Genomic DNA, 19,354 nt, shown 5'->3' on the forward strand with positions numbered 1-19,354 from the left:
TTCTTCCATATAAGTTCTTTAACATTCTTAGCTTGGCTCGACATTTTCGCATAGAGAAAAAAAATCTCAATAAGTATCAAAAATCATAAAGTAAGAGTTAAAAGTTTTTACCCTCGAATAGGATATTTTTGTAATGCTTGGCAACCATCAGATCCCTAGTCACGTAGACAGAATACCACCATTAAGACTCAATATCAATCAAAGCCTTGATCAATATTTTATCTGACTGAATGACAATCTTGATCTCCCAAACTGTGGCTTTTTTTATCGACATTCAGCTACACCTTCCTCACCCACTTATTAGCTAAACAGTTCTAGTTTATTTCTATGCCTCCCTATTGTTCATCCATCGTGTCCTCTATAAAAAAAAAAAATCTATCTTTCCATTTCTTCAAGGAAGATGGAAGGCTGGTAAAAAGACCCATCCCCTTCTAAGTGTGAAAATGCCAAAATTCCTCATTATCCCTAGTATTAAGCTACAAGAATGCAGAAAATATATGAGCCAAGGCATGAAGCTTTTTTCTCCGACACAAAGCTTAGAAGGTAGATAAGAGCTTCTATGAGTTGGGGTGCAATTGGGAACTCAAGAATCTCAACGTCTAGAGGATCTAGTGGCAATCACAAGCCTGATTTTAATTACTCTTTGTACAGAGCCACATGAACTAGATTAAGAAAGCAACTATCCACTCAACCTCTTAGACCAATGAGTGACAAGTGAAACTGATCTTTATCGATCCCATATGACTTTGATAGGTCTGGGAGATCCCAACCACTCAAATAAGATGGCAATTCAGAAACACTAGGAGTGTAACGTCCTCACCAAAGGTAGTCCGTACATTTTACTGTTCTGATGACTAATGTCTGTACGGACAATAAAAATGTCTGGAACTATACTTAAACTATAGTGAGGAGGCATAAATTAATGAAATAAATATTAAAAAAATATAGGAAAAATTTTGAGAAATAAAATAAAATTTAGAGAATTTATTTATTTGGTACAAAAATAATAAAAATAACCCGATATGCACCATGAAAGGCATTTTGGTCATTTCACCCCTAGATGTGAATTTTGACTTAAGTGTCAAATTAAAATTGGAAATAAAATAATTAACATAAATTAATTTTATGAATTTGAAATTGAAAAATGAGAAGAGAAAGAAAAAGAAAAGAAAAGAAAAGAAAAGGAAAGAAAAGAAAAGAAAGGAAAGAAAAGAAAAGAAAGGAAATAGATTTATGAAATTTAAAAACAATAAAGTACACATAAATATATATATAAATACCCACAAGAGACAAAACCCACCAACCCTCTTCTTCTTCCTCTTCTCTCTCCCTCCTTGCCGTCTCCCTTAGTGTCTCCCTCCCTCCATTTTTGTTCTTCTTAAAGCTTGATTTTCCAAGCTTTCTCCTCCCAAAACCCATAGACCCTTCACAAAAATTTAGCCCACACCATAAGGAAGCTTTAGATACCCATTAGAAGAAGAAAGATTAAAGTTTGAAGTGGGTCACAAGAGGTTAGTGCACTAATCCCTCTTCTTCTCTTTATTAAACATGAAAAGCATGTTTAGCTAAGCATAAATACCATTAAAACAAAAAGAAAATCTAGAGGAAAGAACCCTTGAATTTTTGGCAGCCATGGAACTTGAAATTTATTGTTTTTAAGTGATGAAAAATAGTTCTATGAGAATGTATAATTAGTTGAAATGTTTGGGTGTTTGATTGTGTAGTGTTTGTGTAAATTTGAAACTTTGAAAACTAGGGTTTGTGTAAAGGTTGAGGACTTTGTGTAAAATGTTGAAATTGATCTATTGGGATGAGATTGTTGCTTATAGAAGTGTATTGCATGCAAATTGAAGTAAGGAAGTTGGAGGAGGTTGAGTTTTGGAAGTGTCAATTTTCTGCAGGTTGTGTTTGTTGAGGGCAGTGTACATTTTAGGCCATAAATAAAATTGTGTGACCCCAATTGGTATGAGGCCAATTGGAGGTGAAACTAGACCCAAAATAGCCCATTTTCCATGAAGAAACCATGCCCAAATTCTGTCCAAAACTTGACCTAAATACTGTCCAAATTCGGATTTCCCTGCAACCCAACCCAGAAAATGACCAAATGAACAGTACGTGTTCATTTGGTCATAACTCTCTCTATACTGGTCCAATTGACCTAAAATTTTAACCATGGAAAGTTTAGACATAGAGCTACATTTTTCATGAAGACCACTTAACCCAGTTTTGCCTTTAACAAATTCAAATTGTTAGCACAAGTTGGGTCACTGAAACTGCCAACCCAGAAAATGACCAAATAAACAGTACGTGTTCATTTGGTCATAACTCTCTCTATACTGGTCCAATTGACCTAAAATTTTACCCATGGAAAGTTTAGATATAGGGCTACACTTTTCAGGAAGACCACTTAACCCAGTTTTGCCTTTAACCAATTCAAATTATTAGCACAAGTTGGGTCACTGAAACTGCCAACCCAGAAAATGACCAAAATACTGTTCCTTTGGTATGCTTGACCAGTTTTGGCAAAAATGCCATAACTTGGTCTCCAAAGTTGCAAATTGAGTGAAACTAGTGCCAAAAGTTTTATAAGACATAGCACAATAATTTTTATGTTTTGACCAAGCTCTAGAAACCATTGCATCCTAGGGAAAATATTAGCCAAAGTTAGGAATTGAAATCTAGAAAATGTTAAGTTGAACCCAGAATGCCATTTGATACCTGTGTGTTCATTTGGCCATAACTCCCACTAGGAAATTCCATTTGAGATTTGCCAATATGATGTAGAAACATGATACTTAGGGATACAATATTGATTTAGACACCTTTGCCAAATTCTAAGTGTAAAGACCCTAAAAAGAGGGTCAAACATACTGCCCTGAAGTTGATTTTTGCCCTTATAGGACTGAGAGTCCAGATTAATACATTGACCATAACTCACTATACCAAGCTTGAAAAATTATGAAATTGTACCTGGGAGTCCCTAAGACATAGAGGAACATATCTTGTGAAGGAACGTAAGTCTAAAAATGACCATAAAATGATCAAATGACTGGTCAAAGTTTATTGACTAGAAATTGTAAATTCTGGACAGCTTAGAGGCAAAGGGACCAGTTATGGTATTTTGACCATAACTTGAGTTCTATAACTCCAAATTCAGTGATTCAAAAACTGAAATTCAAGTTTAAACATAGAGGAACAATTGTTATGAAGGAAATGTGACTAAATAGACATCCTAACCTAGTCAAATTCCTAGATAAAGATAACACATCAACATGAACCTAAAGAAAGGTTCATGGGAAAAATGCTATATATAATAATTAAAATACTCATAAGGATAATTAAATATTAAAAATGATATGAATATGTAAATTGGGACTAATGTCCCATTAATATGAAATTAATGGTACCAATGAACAGTACTAGAAAATAGTAACAGTGAATAGTGCTAAAATAATTAAAAATGTTTAATTGCCCATAGTATACCTAGACTTATTTATTTAGTTTGGATAAATTGGTATACCAATTAGGGACCACAGATAACAGTACTGCTTATAGAGCAAATCATGAACTGACAATATATGTCTGATATGATTGTTCTACAGGCTATATGCCTACTTACTGGCCATTGTGCCTACTTTATTTCTGGCTTTACAAGCCTGACAAATGTCCGTGCCCGACGGTGGCCTCGTGCACGATGGATGTATACTGAGGTAGACATATGGCTGTCTAACCCGTATACTCCCTTGTATCCAGCTTTTATAATTTGTTATAGGTTTCTTGGGCATTGATAATAATTAATTAATACTGAATATACAATAAGTAAACAGGAAAGACCCCAATAATTTTAATTGAATCCAAAGTGTAATAAAAAAATGTAAAAGACCCAGAATTTATGATTTGTAAATATTATTTCAATTGTTTAATTATTATTATTATAAATTATGCACCACTAAGCGTTATGCTTAGCGCGTTGGTTTTCCATCGCATAGGTACTGAAGATCAGCAGCCGCCACAGTAGTATTCGGACAGAGTTCCGACCAGATCTGCCACCGATCAGAATCACCTCATCAGTCTTTTGTATTTTGGTAGGGCCCATGTGTAGCCTAGTATTTTGGTTCATTATGTCTAGTCATGATGTAATTACTAGTTTATGATGTATTTTATTTTGGACTTGAAATGAAAACTTATAATTTATTATCTATGAATTTCAATATGAATGCAATAGATGACACTTCATTTTGAGATCTCATAAATAGTTGCGAATGATATGATAAAAGAGAATATGATATGGAAATATGTGAGATGACTATGAATATGTTAACAGGTGATAGTGGAACCCGCCAGATGCTAATAAAACAGAGGAGGATCTGTTCGGGTCTCCACAAAAATAAAATATATAAAAAAAAAAAAAATTTCTACACGTAAATTACCTGATTTAAAGGACATTAAAATTTACAATAGACATGACAAGACAAGATAGGGTGCTCCGGCACTGAATGTGGCACTTCTTGCTCGGCTATACAATAGACGGGTAAGGGGCGTCACAAGGAGGAACTAATGCCCTATAAGAACTCGGCCAAATGATGATAGGAGGTTAAGATCTGGTGGCACCGGATGGAGCAGAGGGATTGGTAACCTCTGGAACTTCCACACCATCGTGACGATGGTGGTCTGACTTTGAAAGCTCTCAAGTATTAGTATCATGGCTGTAGACAATTTCTGATGAATGGGGAATGTCACTCGAGCCTCGATTCTCACTAATGTCATTCATGATTCAAAGAAAATAGCAAAGGAAAAGTAGAAAGAAGAAGAAATGAACTTGATTACCTTTAAGAAAGAACTCATCGAAGGATTTGCTTAAAAAGAACTTGTCAGAGACTTAGAAATGATAACCTTAGAATCAAACGAAGCAGATGAAATAGTAAGGGAAGAATGACTATTTTATAGGAAGAACCATAAAATTTTTTTGAAATTCAAAAGCCATTATCATTACACCATCAAAAAATGTTTTACCTTCCCGAGAGAAAACTTTAAATGATAGCCATCAGATTAAACACTGCACATTAAACTATGATAGGTGTCTACAGGATAAACACGATAGCCAAAAAGAACCTCATGCAATAGAGTTTTCCTAGCTAGACGAGTAGCAACACAAACTTAAAGATTCATAAAGACCAATGGGGTAGTAATGATACTATGCGCCCACAAATCAGAGTCAAATAGTCAAAATTTCACACAAATATCTAGTGTGGCAATCAAAAAGGTCAAATGTTGGTCAAAAGACCAAATGAGCCAAACAAAACACAATCGAGCTGAAGTAAGACCGAACAGAAGTACTTTTGCTCATCTTACTAGGCGAGCGAAAGATATACCAAGAAATAGTCACACTAGTAATGAAGCAAGACCAAATTTCATGGAGACAATATTGGCATATCAATCAAGATAATCTCCATAAACAAAGCAACGACTATTTTCCTAAGAAGCCTATAAATACCAACCAAGCAAGAAAAAGGCACGCGTATTCTCATTCTCAAAATCTCATTACTATTCTTCTTTATATTTAACATCCAATTTTCTAACTTGAGCATCGGAGTGACTTGCTAAAAGGCACTCACCTCACATTTTTCTTTATTTCAGGTCTACATGGCATTAGGACCAGCATCCAGGACTCATGGTAGCATCACTAAATTAATTTATTAAACTATATCTATAACTATATTTACATTTCTATATCTATATATCTATCTATAAATCAATATCCATCTATATTAAAGGTAAAGTAAAGAGAATGTGACCCTCTCTTTATTTAGTATTCTTTTTTATCTTTTCTTTGACATGTTTGGATTTTTTTTTCTTTATTTTTCTATATTTTGATTGGACTAATTAATATTAATATATTTTTAAAATTGAATTAAAATTAATATTTATATTTTTATATAAATTATTAATTATGAAATTTGAAATATTATTATTAATTGCATTCATTATATATTACTATTTTTTTTATCTGCGATTTTTAATATTTAAAATTTTAATTATTGTGAATTAGTGACATATGAATTTTGTTTTTAATGATTTGAATTATTCAAGTTACCAATAATATTAATATAAAATGTCATAACCCTAATGTTGACAAGTTTCGACGATGAGGAATATAAGGACATTGAAGCTACACTCATGAAACTTTCTTTAGTGTCAAGATCTACTTCACTGGATGACTATGTGGATCGTTTTCTTCTCTTTTAGCAGTCTGTGGACAGTCAGTTCTATCGACTTTGCTGGATGTGTCCTCGAAATATTGATTTGTTCCTCATTCCTATAATTTGATTTTTTTTTTTTAATTTTTACTACAAGTTGCTCAAACATAAAAGAGTTTACTGAAGATAGAAATTGCATTTTCAACCTCATTCATGTCCTATGTTGTTTAAGCAAGTGAAAAATCTTTTTAGTTTCTCAGCTGATGTTCCATAAAAAAAAAAAAAAAAAAAAAACATATTAGATATGACATTTTTATGATGCAATTAAGATATCAAGTCATTAAGATTAAATATCGATTAAATATTTTTAGAATTATTAGTAAAAAAATGATTCAATGAATTTTTAATTATTTAATAAATCAATTATTAATTAAAGACAATAATAAATGAATTTTCCCAATGAATTATGAAATAATTATATTTTATAATATTGTAATTTTTAGCGTAAAAATAACTTGTGAAATAATAATAAAAGAAGAATAAACAATGAATCTGAAATAATTAATAAATGACTATTAATTAAAAGTATTTGAAAAGTTATTTTTTTTTAATCATTATTTTGAACAAATAATAATAAAATTGAAAGATTCAATGAAATTTAAAATAATTAATAAATGGCTATTTGAAAAGTTGTATTTTAATTAATATTATTTCTGTTAGACATCATACATAAGAGTAATGTTATATGGACAATTGATCACACAAATGATATGCAAATATTTATGGACAGTAGTACAGAATCACTATTAATTCCTTCAACAAACATCAATAGCCTTCCAAAAACTGAATCTGGGAAAGGATGTCTTTTTTGAAATTTTTTTTCAATGTATTAAGAATTTTACAAAAAAATTAATATAAATATATATATATATTTTTTTTTCGGGAGCTGGAGTTAAGGAGCTAGGCAAGGAATAAGACTTCTGAGAAGGGATGCCGAGAAAAGGCTGCAATTGAATTTGGTGCAAAGCCAATAGTACTAGGGCCTTTGAGGTTTTCAACACCGAAGCCTTTCCTAGCACTTTTGCCTTGGTCTAATTACTTCTAACTATTATTCTCCTGATGAGAACGACAAATCTTATACAGTAGCAGTATTATATGCAATATAACTAATCTATTAAACAGTTTACTTTTATAATTTTTATAATAATCCGTGCATAGTGCGGGAGCATAACTAATTAAGAATATAAAGTAAGTTTTTATTTGTTCACAATAAAATTACTAAAAAATTACTTTGTTTAGTGTGAAGATTATTTTTCAAATAATCTTTTAGAGGAAATTATAAAAAAGTACTATGTGGTTTCATCTATTTTTTATTTCAGAGTTTGTAGTTCACTGTACGACAAAATAGTACTTAGAGGTTCGTGCCTTTAGCAAAAGACGACTTTTTGTCCTCTCTCCGTTAAAAGATGCTGACATGAAAAAGAAATCTGCTGACATAGAATTAAAAAAAAAAAGTGAAAATTACAAAAAAGTACCATATTGTTTCACTCATTTTTATTTCAGGATCCAAAATCTACTTTATGATAAAGTGGTACCCCGTGATAACGTGGTACCCTGTGATAACGCTCAATTAACAAATATAATATTTTGTCTGACACTGTTAATTTTTGTTAATATGGCATTAAAATAGTATTTTTAATTATTAAAAAAAATATTTCACACACTGTTAAGATGCAAGAAAGAGATTTTATTCACTTTAGGCAAGATAATTTTGTAAGTGAGGTCTATTGATGTGGAGTTTTATATCAAGACCCTGACTTTCGGAATCACTATCAATAGATTTTTTAACTTGGAGTTTGCATCTTCACTTTTTAGAATTGCTATTAAGGATGATTAATGTAGCATAAATCCCAGGGTGAGTTATTGGATTAGTATTACTGAGAATTTAGATAGGAGCAATAGTTTTGTCATTGGAACAACTAGATTAAACTGGTACTCTTGGTTGGCTAGCCACATGTTTCTCCCTTTTATGAGGTGACCGATACGTTTCTTCACTTTGGGCACAACTTCCATCAACACTACCTTGAAGAGTTTGTGGTTGAAGCAACCCCTTAAACTCTATAGCACTTCTAGATGCCGTGTCAAATTCTTCTAGCCTAGAGACTTAAGCATCATAAAATACTAGAACTAGAAAATTAAGCTTTTCAAAGAAAATATGTATAAACTTTTTCATGGCATTCCAAAAGTGAAGGATCTCATATTCTGGTTATTTGGGAGAGTTAAACAATTCACTTGATTTGCTAATGATGCAAACCATGAATCCTGAAGTGAAAATAAGTGGAACCATATAGTACTTTTTTGTAATTTCTATTTATTTTTATTCCACGTTGGCATATTTTTCTTCTACGTTAGCATTTTTCTATTCCACGTTAGCATCTTTTAACGGAGAAAAGACGGAAAGTCGTCTTATGCTAACCGTGCAAACCTCAGGATACCACTTTGTCACAAAGTGAACTACAAACCTTGAAGTGAAAATGAGTAAAACCACAAATTTTTTTTTTTTTTTAATTTCCCCAATCTTTAAGACTAAACAATTATTATTATTATTATTATTATTATTATTATTATTATTATAAAACAAGTGTATATAAAGTAATCAATCAAAAATATCATAAAAACAGTTACATATTTAGTACAATAAATCGTTTTTATTTCCTATTACTTATTTATTATTTTTTTCTAAAATTCGAGTAAACAAGATGATAAATGTACCTCAACCTCTCAAAGAGTTGAGATGAAATTAATAAATAAGGTGCATTTAGTGTAAATTCTGTTTTATATAACGAATTTAATAATTGTTAGTTTAAATAATTTTATTAGTTAGTTTACATAATTTTATTAAAATGAGTGTAAAATTAATTAAAATAGATTATTATTAAACTTATTATATATATATATATATATATATATATATATAAAACAAAGAAATTGAATTGTTGCATGATAAAACTCAACAGCCGCCTCCGTTTCCTCCATCTCCCCCGTCTCCTCCATCTCCCCCGTCTCCTCCGTCTCCTCCGCCTTGACAACATGCGCAACAAGCTTGAATAATACTAATACAGGCTTCACTGACAGAGCCTGCAGCATCAACATACAGATCTGCTCTATCTGCACGACCGCGGCTACCTTTGCTGCGACTTTTGCTTTTTTTATCTCCACCGCCATGAACTTTATGATTAGGATTAGCTCCTCCAGCAGGTGTTTGATATGGGTTTGGTTTCTTTTCAGAGCTTCGCTTGCCAAAACAACCCATCACTAGATATTAAAGTTGTGATCTCCGTACACTCTTTAATTTGTTTCTCTTACAAGTTTTTGTTTGAAGCATATGCCACCATAGTTATCGATTCTTATATATATAGGCACTTAAGGGTTACAGTCAAATTTATGAAGGTGACAGGTTTTGCCTATTGGTGATGGGAAGAATATATCAACTTGTGATAAGGAGATTTCAGAACTGGTTCCCGTCAAGAATATCTCCGGCTTGAAAACGTGTACAGAACTTTTAAGCATTGGAAAACTTGGTCTTTGAGTATTGAAGTTTGATTTAGTCAGAAAGAGCAATTGATAAATAATGGTTAACTATTCAGATTTTATTATTATTAACTAATCATTGAGTTTCATATTATTATTATTATTATTATTATTATTATTATTTACGAGCAAAGAAAAATAACTTAGTTTTTATTCAAATTAAGAAATTTTTAATATCATCTTACTAAATTTGTAATTGGAAAAATTCGTTATAGTTAATTAGATACTTTAATGAGATTGAAGAGGTCAATCATATATCAATCTGAAATCTTATGCCCAATCAATCCAAAACACAAATCCAACGCAAAGAAAATAAAAATCCATGTCCAGTCAAAACTTGTGTATGGTGTTTGGATTTCAACCGAATAGAAAAATTAAACTCAACTAAACCCGAAATAATAATAAAAATTATTATAAGAATTAAACCGAAATTATTTTACTGCTTTTGTTCAGTTCTGGTTCTTTATTAAAAACTAAATCGAAACTAAACCAGAATTGGATTAAAATCAAACCGTACCAAAATCGAATCAAAAAATCAATTTTATACATATGTTTTTTTATATTTTTTTAGATATAATATATAGTTTTAATAAAATTATATATATTACATGCAATTAAGATTATACATAACTTAATTTGTTATTAACTATAAGTGTATATAGATAACCTAATATTAAATTTTATTATTTTTAAGTATGAATATATTAAATTACTTTATAGTTATTAATTATCTGATTAGGTCACCTTTTAATCACGTAGTATACTTTCTTGTTAAAAATTATATAATTGAGAAATATGTATAAAATAGTATAATTTACTTAATAAGATATATATTATGAACTGACTTAATCTGTGTATGTTTTTGTCACAATGTGTTTTGCGGTTGCTAGGCAATTCACGCCAAAATGAAAAATATGAGAAGTCATCACTCTAATTTTGCGGGAAAAATAGAGAAAATTTTTTATTATATTTTCGAAACTTTTGTTTTAAAGAAAATGATCCACTCCTATTTTAAATATTCAAGGTTCGGGGTCCTTATATGTATCGGGAAGGTGTTAAGCACCCCATATCATCCTAAAATGGTAGATGAATCTAAGAATGTGCTCAAATAAATTAATGTCAATGATTTGAAATGTGGATTAATTTATAATGTCTATTCCTTATTTTGATAGAAAAGATTGGAACACTTGAATATCTCACTTTTAGAGTAAGTCAAATACACAAGTAAGTGAAAATACCCTAAAAGTAAATTATGACTCTATATTTTATTTTTGAAAATTTTTATTTTAAAGGAGGCTTCTAAATTTGATAGATAATAAAATTTATTTGAAAATTAAATTTGGCTTGAAAATAAAAATTCTAATTGAAAATTAAATTGTACTTTGAAAATTAAATTTGTTAAAATAAAATCTTATTTGGAATGAAATTAACTTGAAAAATTAAATTTTGACTTGTAAAATTAAAAAAAAATGTTTGAAACTGACGATGAATCTTAAAATAGATCTTTATTTTTAAGAGTTTTTATTTTCATATATTTTTAAAACCACATTATTGAAAATAGAAGCCAAATGAATTTTAATTTTTATTTTAAAAGGTATCAGTCATTTTATTAAATACAAATCTTGCTAAAAGAAATCAAGCATATATGTGATACAAATGATATCTATTTAACATTTTATTAATTTCCTCTCTTTCCGTGATTAAAACTTTAATACCGAGAAAGGTATCATTCAGTTTCTAGGGATACCAATAGAATGTGAAAACTTCCAACTCTCTATTGTTGATCCTATCATTGATGTCTGAATGATTGAGGGTGTTATGCATATAGTGCGCCTAATTATATACGAATGCAACTTATGAGTTGAACACGTATATACTGAGAGATTTAGCGATATGGCCCCAAAAGCTAGATTTTCCAAAATTCGTAAGTCTCAACCGGTTAAATAATTCCCATACAAGAATAATATTTTGTTTGAATTTATTATTATCTTTACAATAGTTTAAGAAAAATTAATCTAATTATTTTATTTTATGGGGTATAAGACGAAATTATCATTATGCCCAACAAACCATTAATTGTTATTTCTTTAGATCGGGGATGCAATTATCATCGAACCCATGATCTTTATTTTATTTTATTTTGTGGGATTTAAGATGAAATTATCATTAAACCTCTAATTATTTAATTTTAGTTTTATTTGATTCATAGAGCTTAAGATGGAATTATCATTCAACTCTAAAATCTTGATTATTATCTGACTTATAAGATTTAAGATAAAATTATCATTAAACCCTGAAAGATTTTAGATGCTTTATTTCAAGTTTGTAGGATTTAAGATGAAATTATTATTAAATCCTAACAATACTTTATATTTTTAAATCTTAAGGTCTAAGATGCAATTATCATTAAACCTGAAGTAATTAATTCCAAATTTTGTAATTAAAAAGATCTAAGATGAGATTATCATTAGACCTAAAATTATTTTAATTTTGTATTTTAGTGCATTTTATGAGGTTTAAGGTTATACTTATATTTAAGTGATGAAATTGTCAACCAACCCAACAAATTTTAATTAACGATTGATTTCTTTTCTTTTAAATATGTTTGAGGTGAAATTACCATCAAATGCTAATTAGGGTCCATGATGAAATTATCATTAAACCTAAAGCATTAATTATAAAATTTTATTTTAAATAGGATTTAAAGTGAAATTACCATTAATCCCAAAGCTTTAATTTAGATTTTTATCTTTAGAATTTATAATAAAATTATCAATAAGCCTAAAAAATTAATATGATTTTGTGAGCTCTATAAGATACAATTATCATTAGACTGAAGATCTTGTTCCTTTAATCCAATTTGCTCATTTTCAATTTATTTTTTTGTTTTTAGGATTTATGATTAAATTATTAATAAATCCCAGCCAATCTTTTAATTAATATTTTTAATTACAAAATTTAAGATGCAATTATCAATAGACCTAGAATAATTAATCTCAAATTCATGACCAACACGGTCTAAGATGAAATTATCATTAGACCTCCAATATTTAAATTTTACTTTAATTTAATTTGTTTATTTACTTTGTTTTTCAAGATTTATGATGAAAATATTAGTAAATTAAAAATTTTAATTAATTTTAATTTTATTTATTTAATATTTATTTTCAATATTTACAATGGAACTGTCACTATTTTTTTTTAAAAAATTATCTATCCAAACCACAACACGATGTAAAAACCCATTCTTTAAAAAAAATGTCCGACTACTCCCTACTAACATAATACCATTTGAAGGCCTTATATTTGGACTCAACAAAAAAAGAAATAATAATAATAATAATAATAATAATAATAATAATAATAAATAAATAAATAAAAATTAATTGATGAGATCTAAAATGAATTAACAAGTTTTTCACACTTTGTAGATTACAAATAATCCGAATACCTACATCTCATTTAAACATGATAGATAATTTTTTAAACCCATAGAAAACTGAAAAATCAATTCATATATCAATAGATCATCTAGCAGAGTACGTTTTCAATTTACCCAGCATTATAATTAGTTACCAACAAATAACAATCAAGGTTTCCTTTTCTCAATCACTATCAAAGCAAAAAGAAATCAACTCAACAACTAAAAACAACTAGAATTTTAAAGCTACAAATTTCAAACATCATCTTATCAAAGCCATAAATTTATTTATTTTAACAAAACCCATTAATATTGAATAAAAATTAATCTAACAGAGTTATTTAGGATCAAGAAAGAGACCTTAATCCTTGGAGCAAAACTGAGAATTGGACAGAAGACCGTTGATGCGAGAATCAAATATCGGAGGAGGCAACGTTTTTCCTTTTGAAAGGAAAAAAAATGAGTCCCCTTCTAGGAAAGCTAATGACGTTGCTATAAAGAGCCCTCAGGAGAGGATTCATTCTCTCCTTTTAAAGAGAGGCTTCTGTCTTTTCGAGAGAGTCAAAGGGAGAGGAAATGTTTCTCTTTTCATGTGAAACTAGGTTGTTTTCAAGACAGCAAACAAAAGGAAAAGGAAGAGTTTCCTTGTACAGGTAGATAAAAAGTTTAGGAAATTTAATAAAATTAATTCCTCATTAATTGATTTTATTTTCTTTTATTTCTTCAAAAAAAATGTATAACTAAAATTTAATGGCAACAAATTAAAACCCAATAGAATATTTCTTTTTTCTAAAATAAATAAATAAAATTTAGGATAAATTGAAAATGTAAAACGAATTTCAAGATCGAAATTAAAATCAAAATTGAATCCAAACAAACCTTTTAATTTGCACTTTTAATTAAATAATAAAAATTAAATTACTATTTGAGAACCAAAACTAAAAAAAAAAGAAAATAAAAAAAGGAAAGATTGAAATAAAAAATGTCAATTAAAATTGAAACCGAAAATTCAAAATAAATTGATTTTTTTTTCTTTTTCTTCTTTACTTTCCTATTTTATTTTATTTTTATTTTTTTAATTATTTCCAATCTGGACAAAATATTATGTCTACAATGTTATTTCATAGGATCAAATTATTATCTATTCAAAATATCAATGGTACAATCTGAATAAAATATTTTATGAGTTCTTTAGTGATAATGGAGAACATGAGCCAAAATGATATTTAGAAGTGAAAGTTAATAATTGAATTCACTAAGTCTAATATTGTGTTAGCTATCTTATTTTAATTTGAAAAATTTAAATTATAATCAACAAAATTTTTATAAACAACATATACTATATTAAAAATATTTTTTTTAATACTTATTATTGTGAATCAAAATTTAAACTAGTAAAAATTGTATATCGTCCAACAAAATTTTTAACTTTAAAAAGTTAAATGAAAATATAATAAAGAATTTCTCTAAAACCTAAAACTACGTAATTTTGTACTTTTGGCTTAGGTTATATTAATCCTAACTCATATTATACTCGCTGATTTGCTGTTATTTTTATAATTTGGATGAAAATATTATATGACTTATTATGGATATTTGATGTTATCTTATATTTTTATGTGAGAATTGTTAGTTTAATTTAGTATTTCTCTTGAATAAGTCATTATATTTATATTATTTTATTTATATTTTATTTGGATATTGATATTTTTATTTTAATATTGGTCTTATTATTTTTATTTTTATTTTGATATTAAAAATATATAATTGTTTTTGTTCTTTTATAATGAATACAATAATGCTGTAATTTTGAGTGTAAGAATCGAGAACTAAATCGAATCAAAACCAAAACTGGAATCAGAACCGAAAGTACTTAGAACTGAATTGGAACCAGAACCAAAATTTAGTTCCCCTTTTGATTCTAAAAAATGAACCCAAATTCAATTCTAGTTCCGGTTCTTACAAAGAACCAAATCAAATCCAGAATTGCACAGCCCTAATCAAAACTGTTAACAGTCTCAGTGGTTGACATTTGTGCAAGATTCGAAGGTAGAATTTTGTGGATCTTATCTTAATTATAACCAATCTCTATGTCGAGAGACTTTTGCTCAATACTCTGCTTAATTAAAGATTCTTGGAAGAAATTTCAGGTTTTTTTGCCTGGAATTTCCATCATATCCTAAAGATAAATTATATTGATGTTGTTAACCCAACAACAGCTTAGTGCATTAGTTCTTTAAGGAAAGCGAATACGATTTCAAAGCTTGTTTTATTCATTTTGTTTCCAACATGTAGTGCCAGATTCTATAGAAGAAGGCTATTATGTAATAACAAGTCGTTTTATGGGAGGTATGCAAGAATATTATAGTTTATGTACATGCAGTTGAGGGTTAGTATATGAATGTGGTATAAGTCTCGCTTATTATCAATTATATACATAAATGATTTTTTTCTATTGTAACTTGAATTTTTCTATAATGGTCCTTCAGGATCCACATCGGTTGTAAATGGGTGTGTTTGTGAGCTTACAAGGGTTAGCAAACCTTGGTAAAATTACCATAGTTTTACTAAGGAGCATGTCTCTTCCCTAAGTTTGTGTGTGCACATATTTATCTTTGATAAAAATGTAAAATGCTAAAGGGTGAGCCGGTGAGCATGTGTTCATGGCAAAAAATCTAGGGTGGGACCATCTGTCAATGGATTGATCCTTCAGGATCTCACATCGGTTATGGATGGGTGTATGTATGGGCTTATAAGGGTTAGTGTGCTTTGGTAAGATTGTTATGGTTTTACTAAAGAGCATATCCCTTCTCTGAGCCTATTTGTGCGCGTATTTATCTTCAATAAAAAGAAATTCTCTATAATTATAGGAAAGGAGAAGAAACTTAAAAAGATGCTTTGTTACAACCATGCTATAACGTCTTTCTTTTTCTACATTAATCAATTCCAAAAGTCTGCTACAAGGTATAGCTACCTCAATTACAATAGTTTAAATAAATCATCAATAGGTAAATTTTTTTATGCATATAAATTAAATAATTATTTAATTTAATTTATTATTAAAATATACTCTCAATTATCGTTAAATTGAATAAAACTGACTGAAATGAAAATTATTCTATATATAGAACCTCTCTTTTTAATCACACGTTGTAAACAAATAAATGATTCTTATTCAGATTAGGAGTCCTAAAATTGAAATTGAATAATCAAGACAATATAAAGAAAATATTCATTAGAAGAAGGTATAAATGATCTAAACGAATTCTAGGAAAATGAACTTTTGTTCATTCTTTTTGGGTTTGAAGTAGTGTCAAACAAAAATATCCAACAAGCATTGCCTCTCTTGAAAATGATGTGATCCAGCTGCACCTTATAGTATGGCTACCTTGTTACAACTTCACTTTAGTCATTAGCCTTGCCTTCAGTATCCCCCTCCTTGTGGTTAAGGTAATGACTTCAAGCATGACTAGTTCCCATAGTGTGACAGGCAGTGTGTTCAAGGCTCAAAATGAATTCACCATCATATGGCTGATCGGTGGCTTATTCCTAATCCTAAATGGAATGTATCGATGCAGAGATTCATATGTAAACATAGTATCTATTTAGATACACTCAAATAACCCCTTCTTTCTCATAATGAGAATGTATATAAGCCTATTTGGTTTGATCCGATATGGAATGAACTCATAATCATGGAATTAACTCGATTATCAGATTATAGATTATAAGTTCATAACCCTAACCCATTCCCATTTTGGTTGGAACAAATATACTAATACGCCCCCATTTTTAATAAGATTCCAACTAGAAGCATACAAGTACTAAAATGTGCTTCCTCATGGGTGTCTGGTAACCATATATGTAAAGGTATAATAAGTGATTTGACAAGCAGTGTGTACAAGCTTCTGGAATGAATTCACTGTTGTATGGCTGATAGATGACTACTAGCAATTTTGGCTTCATGTAGGTGAGTTGTAGCCTGCAATCCAAATTGAGGATGGGTTTTCGAAATTAGCTCATCCTCGCGGGATTGTGACCCTTTGTCCCGGCCATTCCTATCACAACAAATGGTCTTTACCTATACTAAGATTGGATCGACTTTTAAATCTTGGATGGAAATTTTTTTTACCTATTTCTCTTGGTAACTTGTTATTAACAACTTCTTTCCAAATTCTTTTACTATAAAAGAATATTTTTCTATATTCCTAACTTGTCGTCAAACAAGAGAAAAAACCAAATATAAATTCTCTATAAAAATATAATTAAATTTCTGAATTAAATCACCATAAGAATAATTGAATTTTATTTTTTTAAAATTATATAATCTCATCTATAATTATCAAGCTAATAATATTTTTATTTTAATTAGGCTAGATGTCTAAAAAAAGGATAAATTATATAAAAAAAACAATATGATTTTACTTATTATGTAAATGTATAATCAGTGATTTGACAAGCAATGTGTACAAGCTTTTGGAATGAATTCACTATTGTATGGCTGATGGATGACTACTAGCCATTTTGGCTTCATGTAGGTGAGTTGTAGCGTGGAATTCATCCTCGCGGGATTGTGACCCTTTGTCCCGGCCATTCCTATCACAACAAATGGACTTTACCTACACTAAGATTGGATCGACTTTTAAATCTTGGATGAAAATTTCTTTTACCTATTTCTCTTGGTAATTTGTTATTAACAACCTCTTTCCAAATTCTTTCACTATAAAAGAATATTTTTCTATATTCCTAACTTGTCATCAAACAAGAGAAAAAACCAAATATAAATTCTCTATAAAAATATAATTAAATTTCTGAATTAAATCACCATAAGAATAATTGAATTTTATTTTTTTAAAATTATATAATCTCATCTATAATTATCAAGCTAATAATATTTTTATTTTAATTAGGCTAGATGTTTAAAAAAAGGAGAAATTATATAAAAAAATAATATGATTTTGCTTATTTTCCCTTCAGAGTATTAGGTTTATTTTCTGACAAAGTGGTACTTAAAATTAGCACTCCATTACTACAATCTTTTCATTAAATGCTGTTTGATTATGCTGACATGGTTTTTAAAAATTAATATTGAACAAATATAAAATGATTTTTAAATCAATTAAAAATAGAAGACAAAAAAATAAGAAGATTTGTTACAATGTATGCAGAAGCAGGAAAACCTCAAAAATTGGTTAAATGCACAACAACATAAAGTGAATAAATCTCAGAAAAAACGACGTTGGATAAAATCCTAGTTTTGCTAACTGAGTATTACCTTAGGTGTCGACTTTTCATAAACCAAATATCAGACTTTAAAGTGAAAATTGCGTAAAATCATTTGGTAATTTTTTGTAATATCTTTAAAAAATTAAAATTTTTATGTTAATTATCAATTTTAGCTAAAACTTTTAATTTTTATTAATTTATTTAATAATTTTAATATTTTCATTAATTTTAACAAACTCCATATTGATAAAAACAATTGTAATAAATAAATAATATATCTAATATTATTAACTTAATTTTAATTTTTTTTTCTTTTACTTTCTACTTATATTTTTTATTTACATTTTTTTATCATTTTATTTGAAATTAAAAAAATTAAAAAAATCAAATATTTAAACATAAAATATGAAAAAAATACTACAATAAAAATAAATATAATTATAGCTTTCAAATCAGTAGAGAAATTTGTTAAAATAATATTTTTATCAATGCTAAAATTGATATAAAAAAAATAAAAGGATTAACTAATGTAAGAAAAATATTTGAATTATTTTTGTCATAATCTAAATAAATTAATTGTTAAAATTAAAAATAATGTGAAAGTTTCATATTAAATTGAAAAAATTAAAAGGTTTAATTAAAATTGAAAAAGTTTATAGAGGTTTTGTTTCTTTTTGTCATTTAGCTTTTTAATTATAATAATTAATTATCTTTAAGACCAAAAAGAAAGCTTACTATGATATCAATATAAAATCATGGATGTATATAATAATAATAATAATAATAATAATAATAATAATAATAATAATAATTTACATTATAATAATATATAATAAGAAACCAGTATATGCACTAATCAAATATCATAAAAAGAGAACATACAACATTGCATATTTCTTACAAACAATCCTCTTTATTT

At 28.4% G+C, this 19,354-nt stretch overlaps 1 protein-coding gene across 1 annotated transcript; it reads right to left on the bottom strand.

The window, feature by feature from the left end:
• Nucleotides 1-9,207: 9,207 nt before the first annotated feature.
• On the bottom strand, nt 9,208-9,510 carry LOC131171196 (uncharacterized). Its single transcript, XM_058130665.1, has one exon. The coding sequence runs from the start codon at nt 9,508-9,510 to the stop codon at nt 9,208-9,210; it is 303 nt and encodes a 100-aa protein (XP_057986648.1).
• Between the last annotated feature and the right edge of the window lie 9,844 nt (nt 9,511-19,354).

The sequence above is a fragment of the Hevea brasiliensis genome, chromosome 12, assembly GCF_030052815.1.
Source record: "Hevea brasiliensis isolate MT/VB/25A 57/8 chromosome 12, ASM3005281v1, whole genome shotgun sequence".
Classification (NCBI taxonomy): domain Eukaryota; kingdom Viridiplantae; phylum Streptophyta; class Magnoliopsida; order Malpighiales; family Euphorbiaceae; genus Hevea; species Hevea brasiliensis.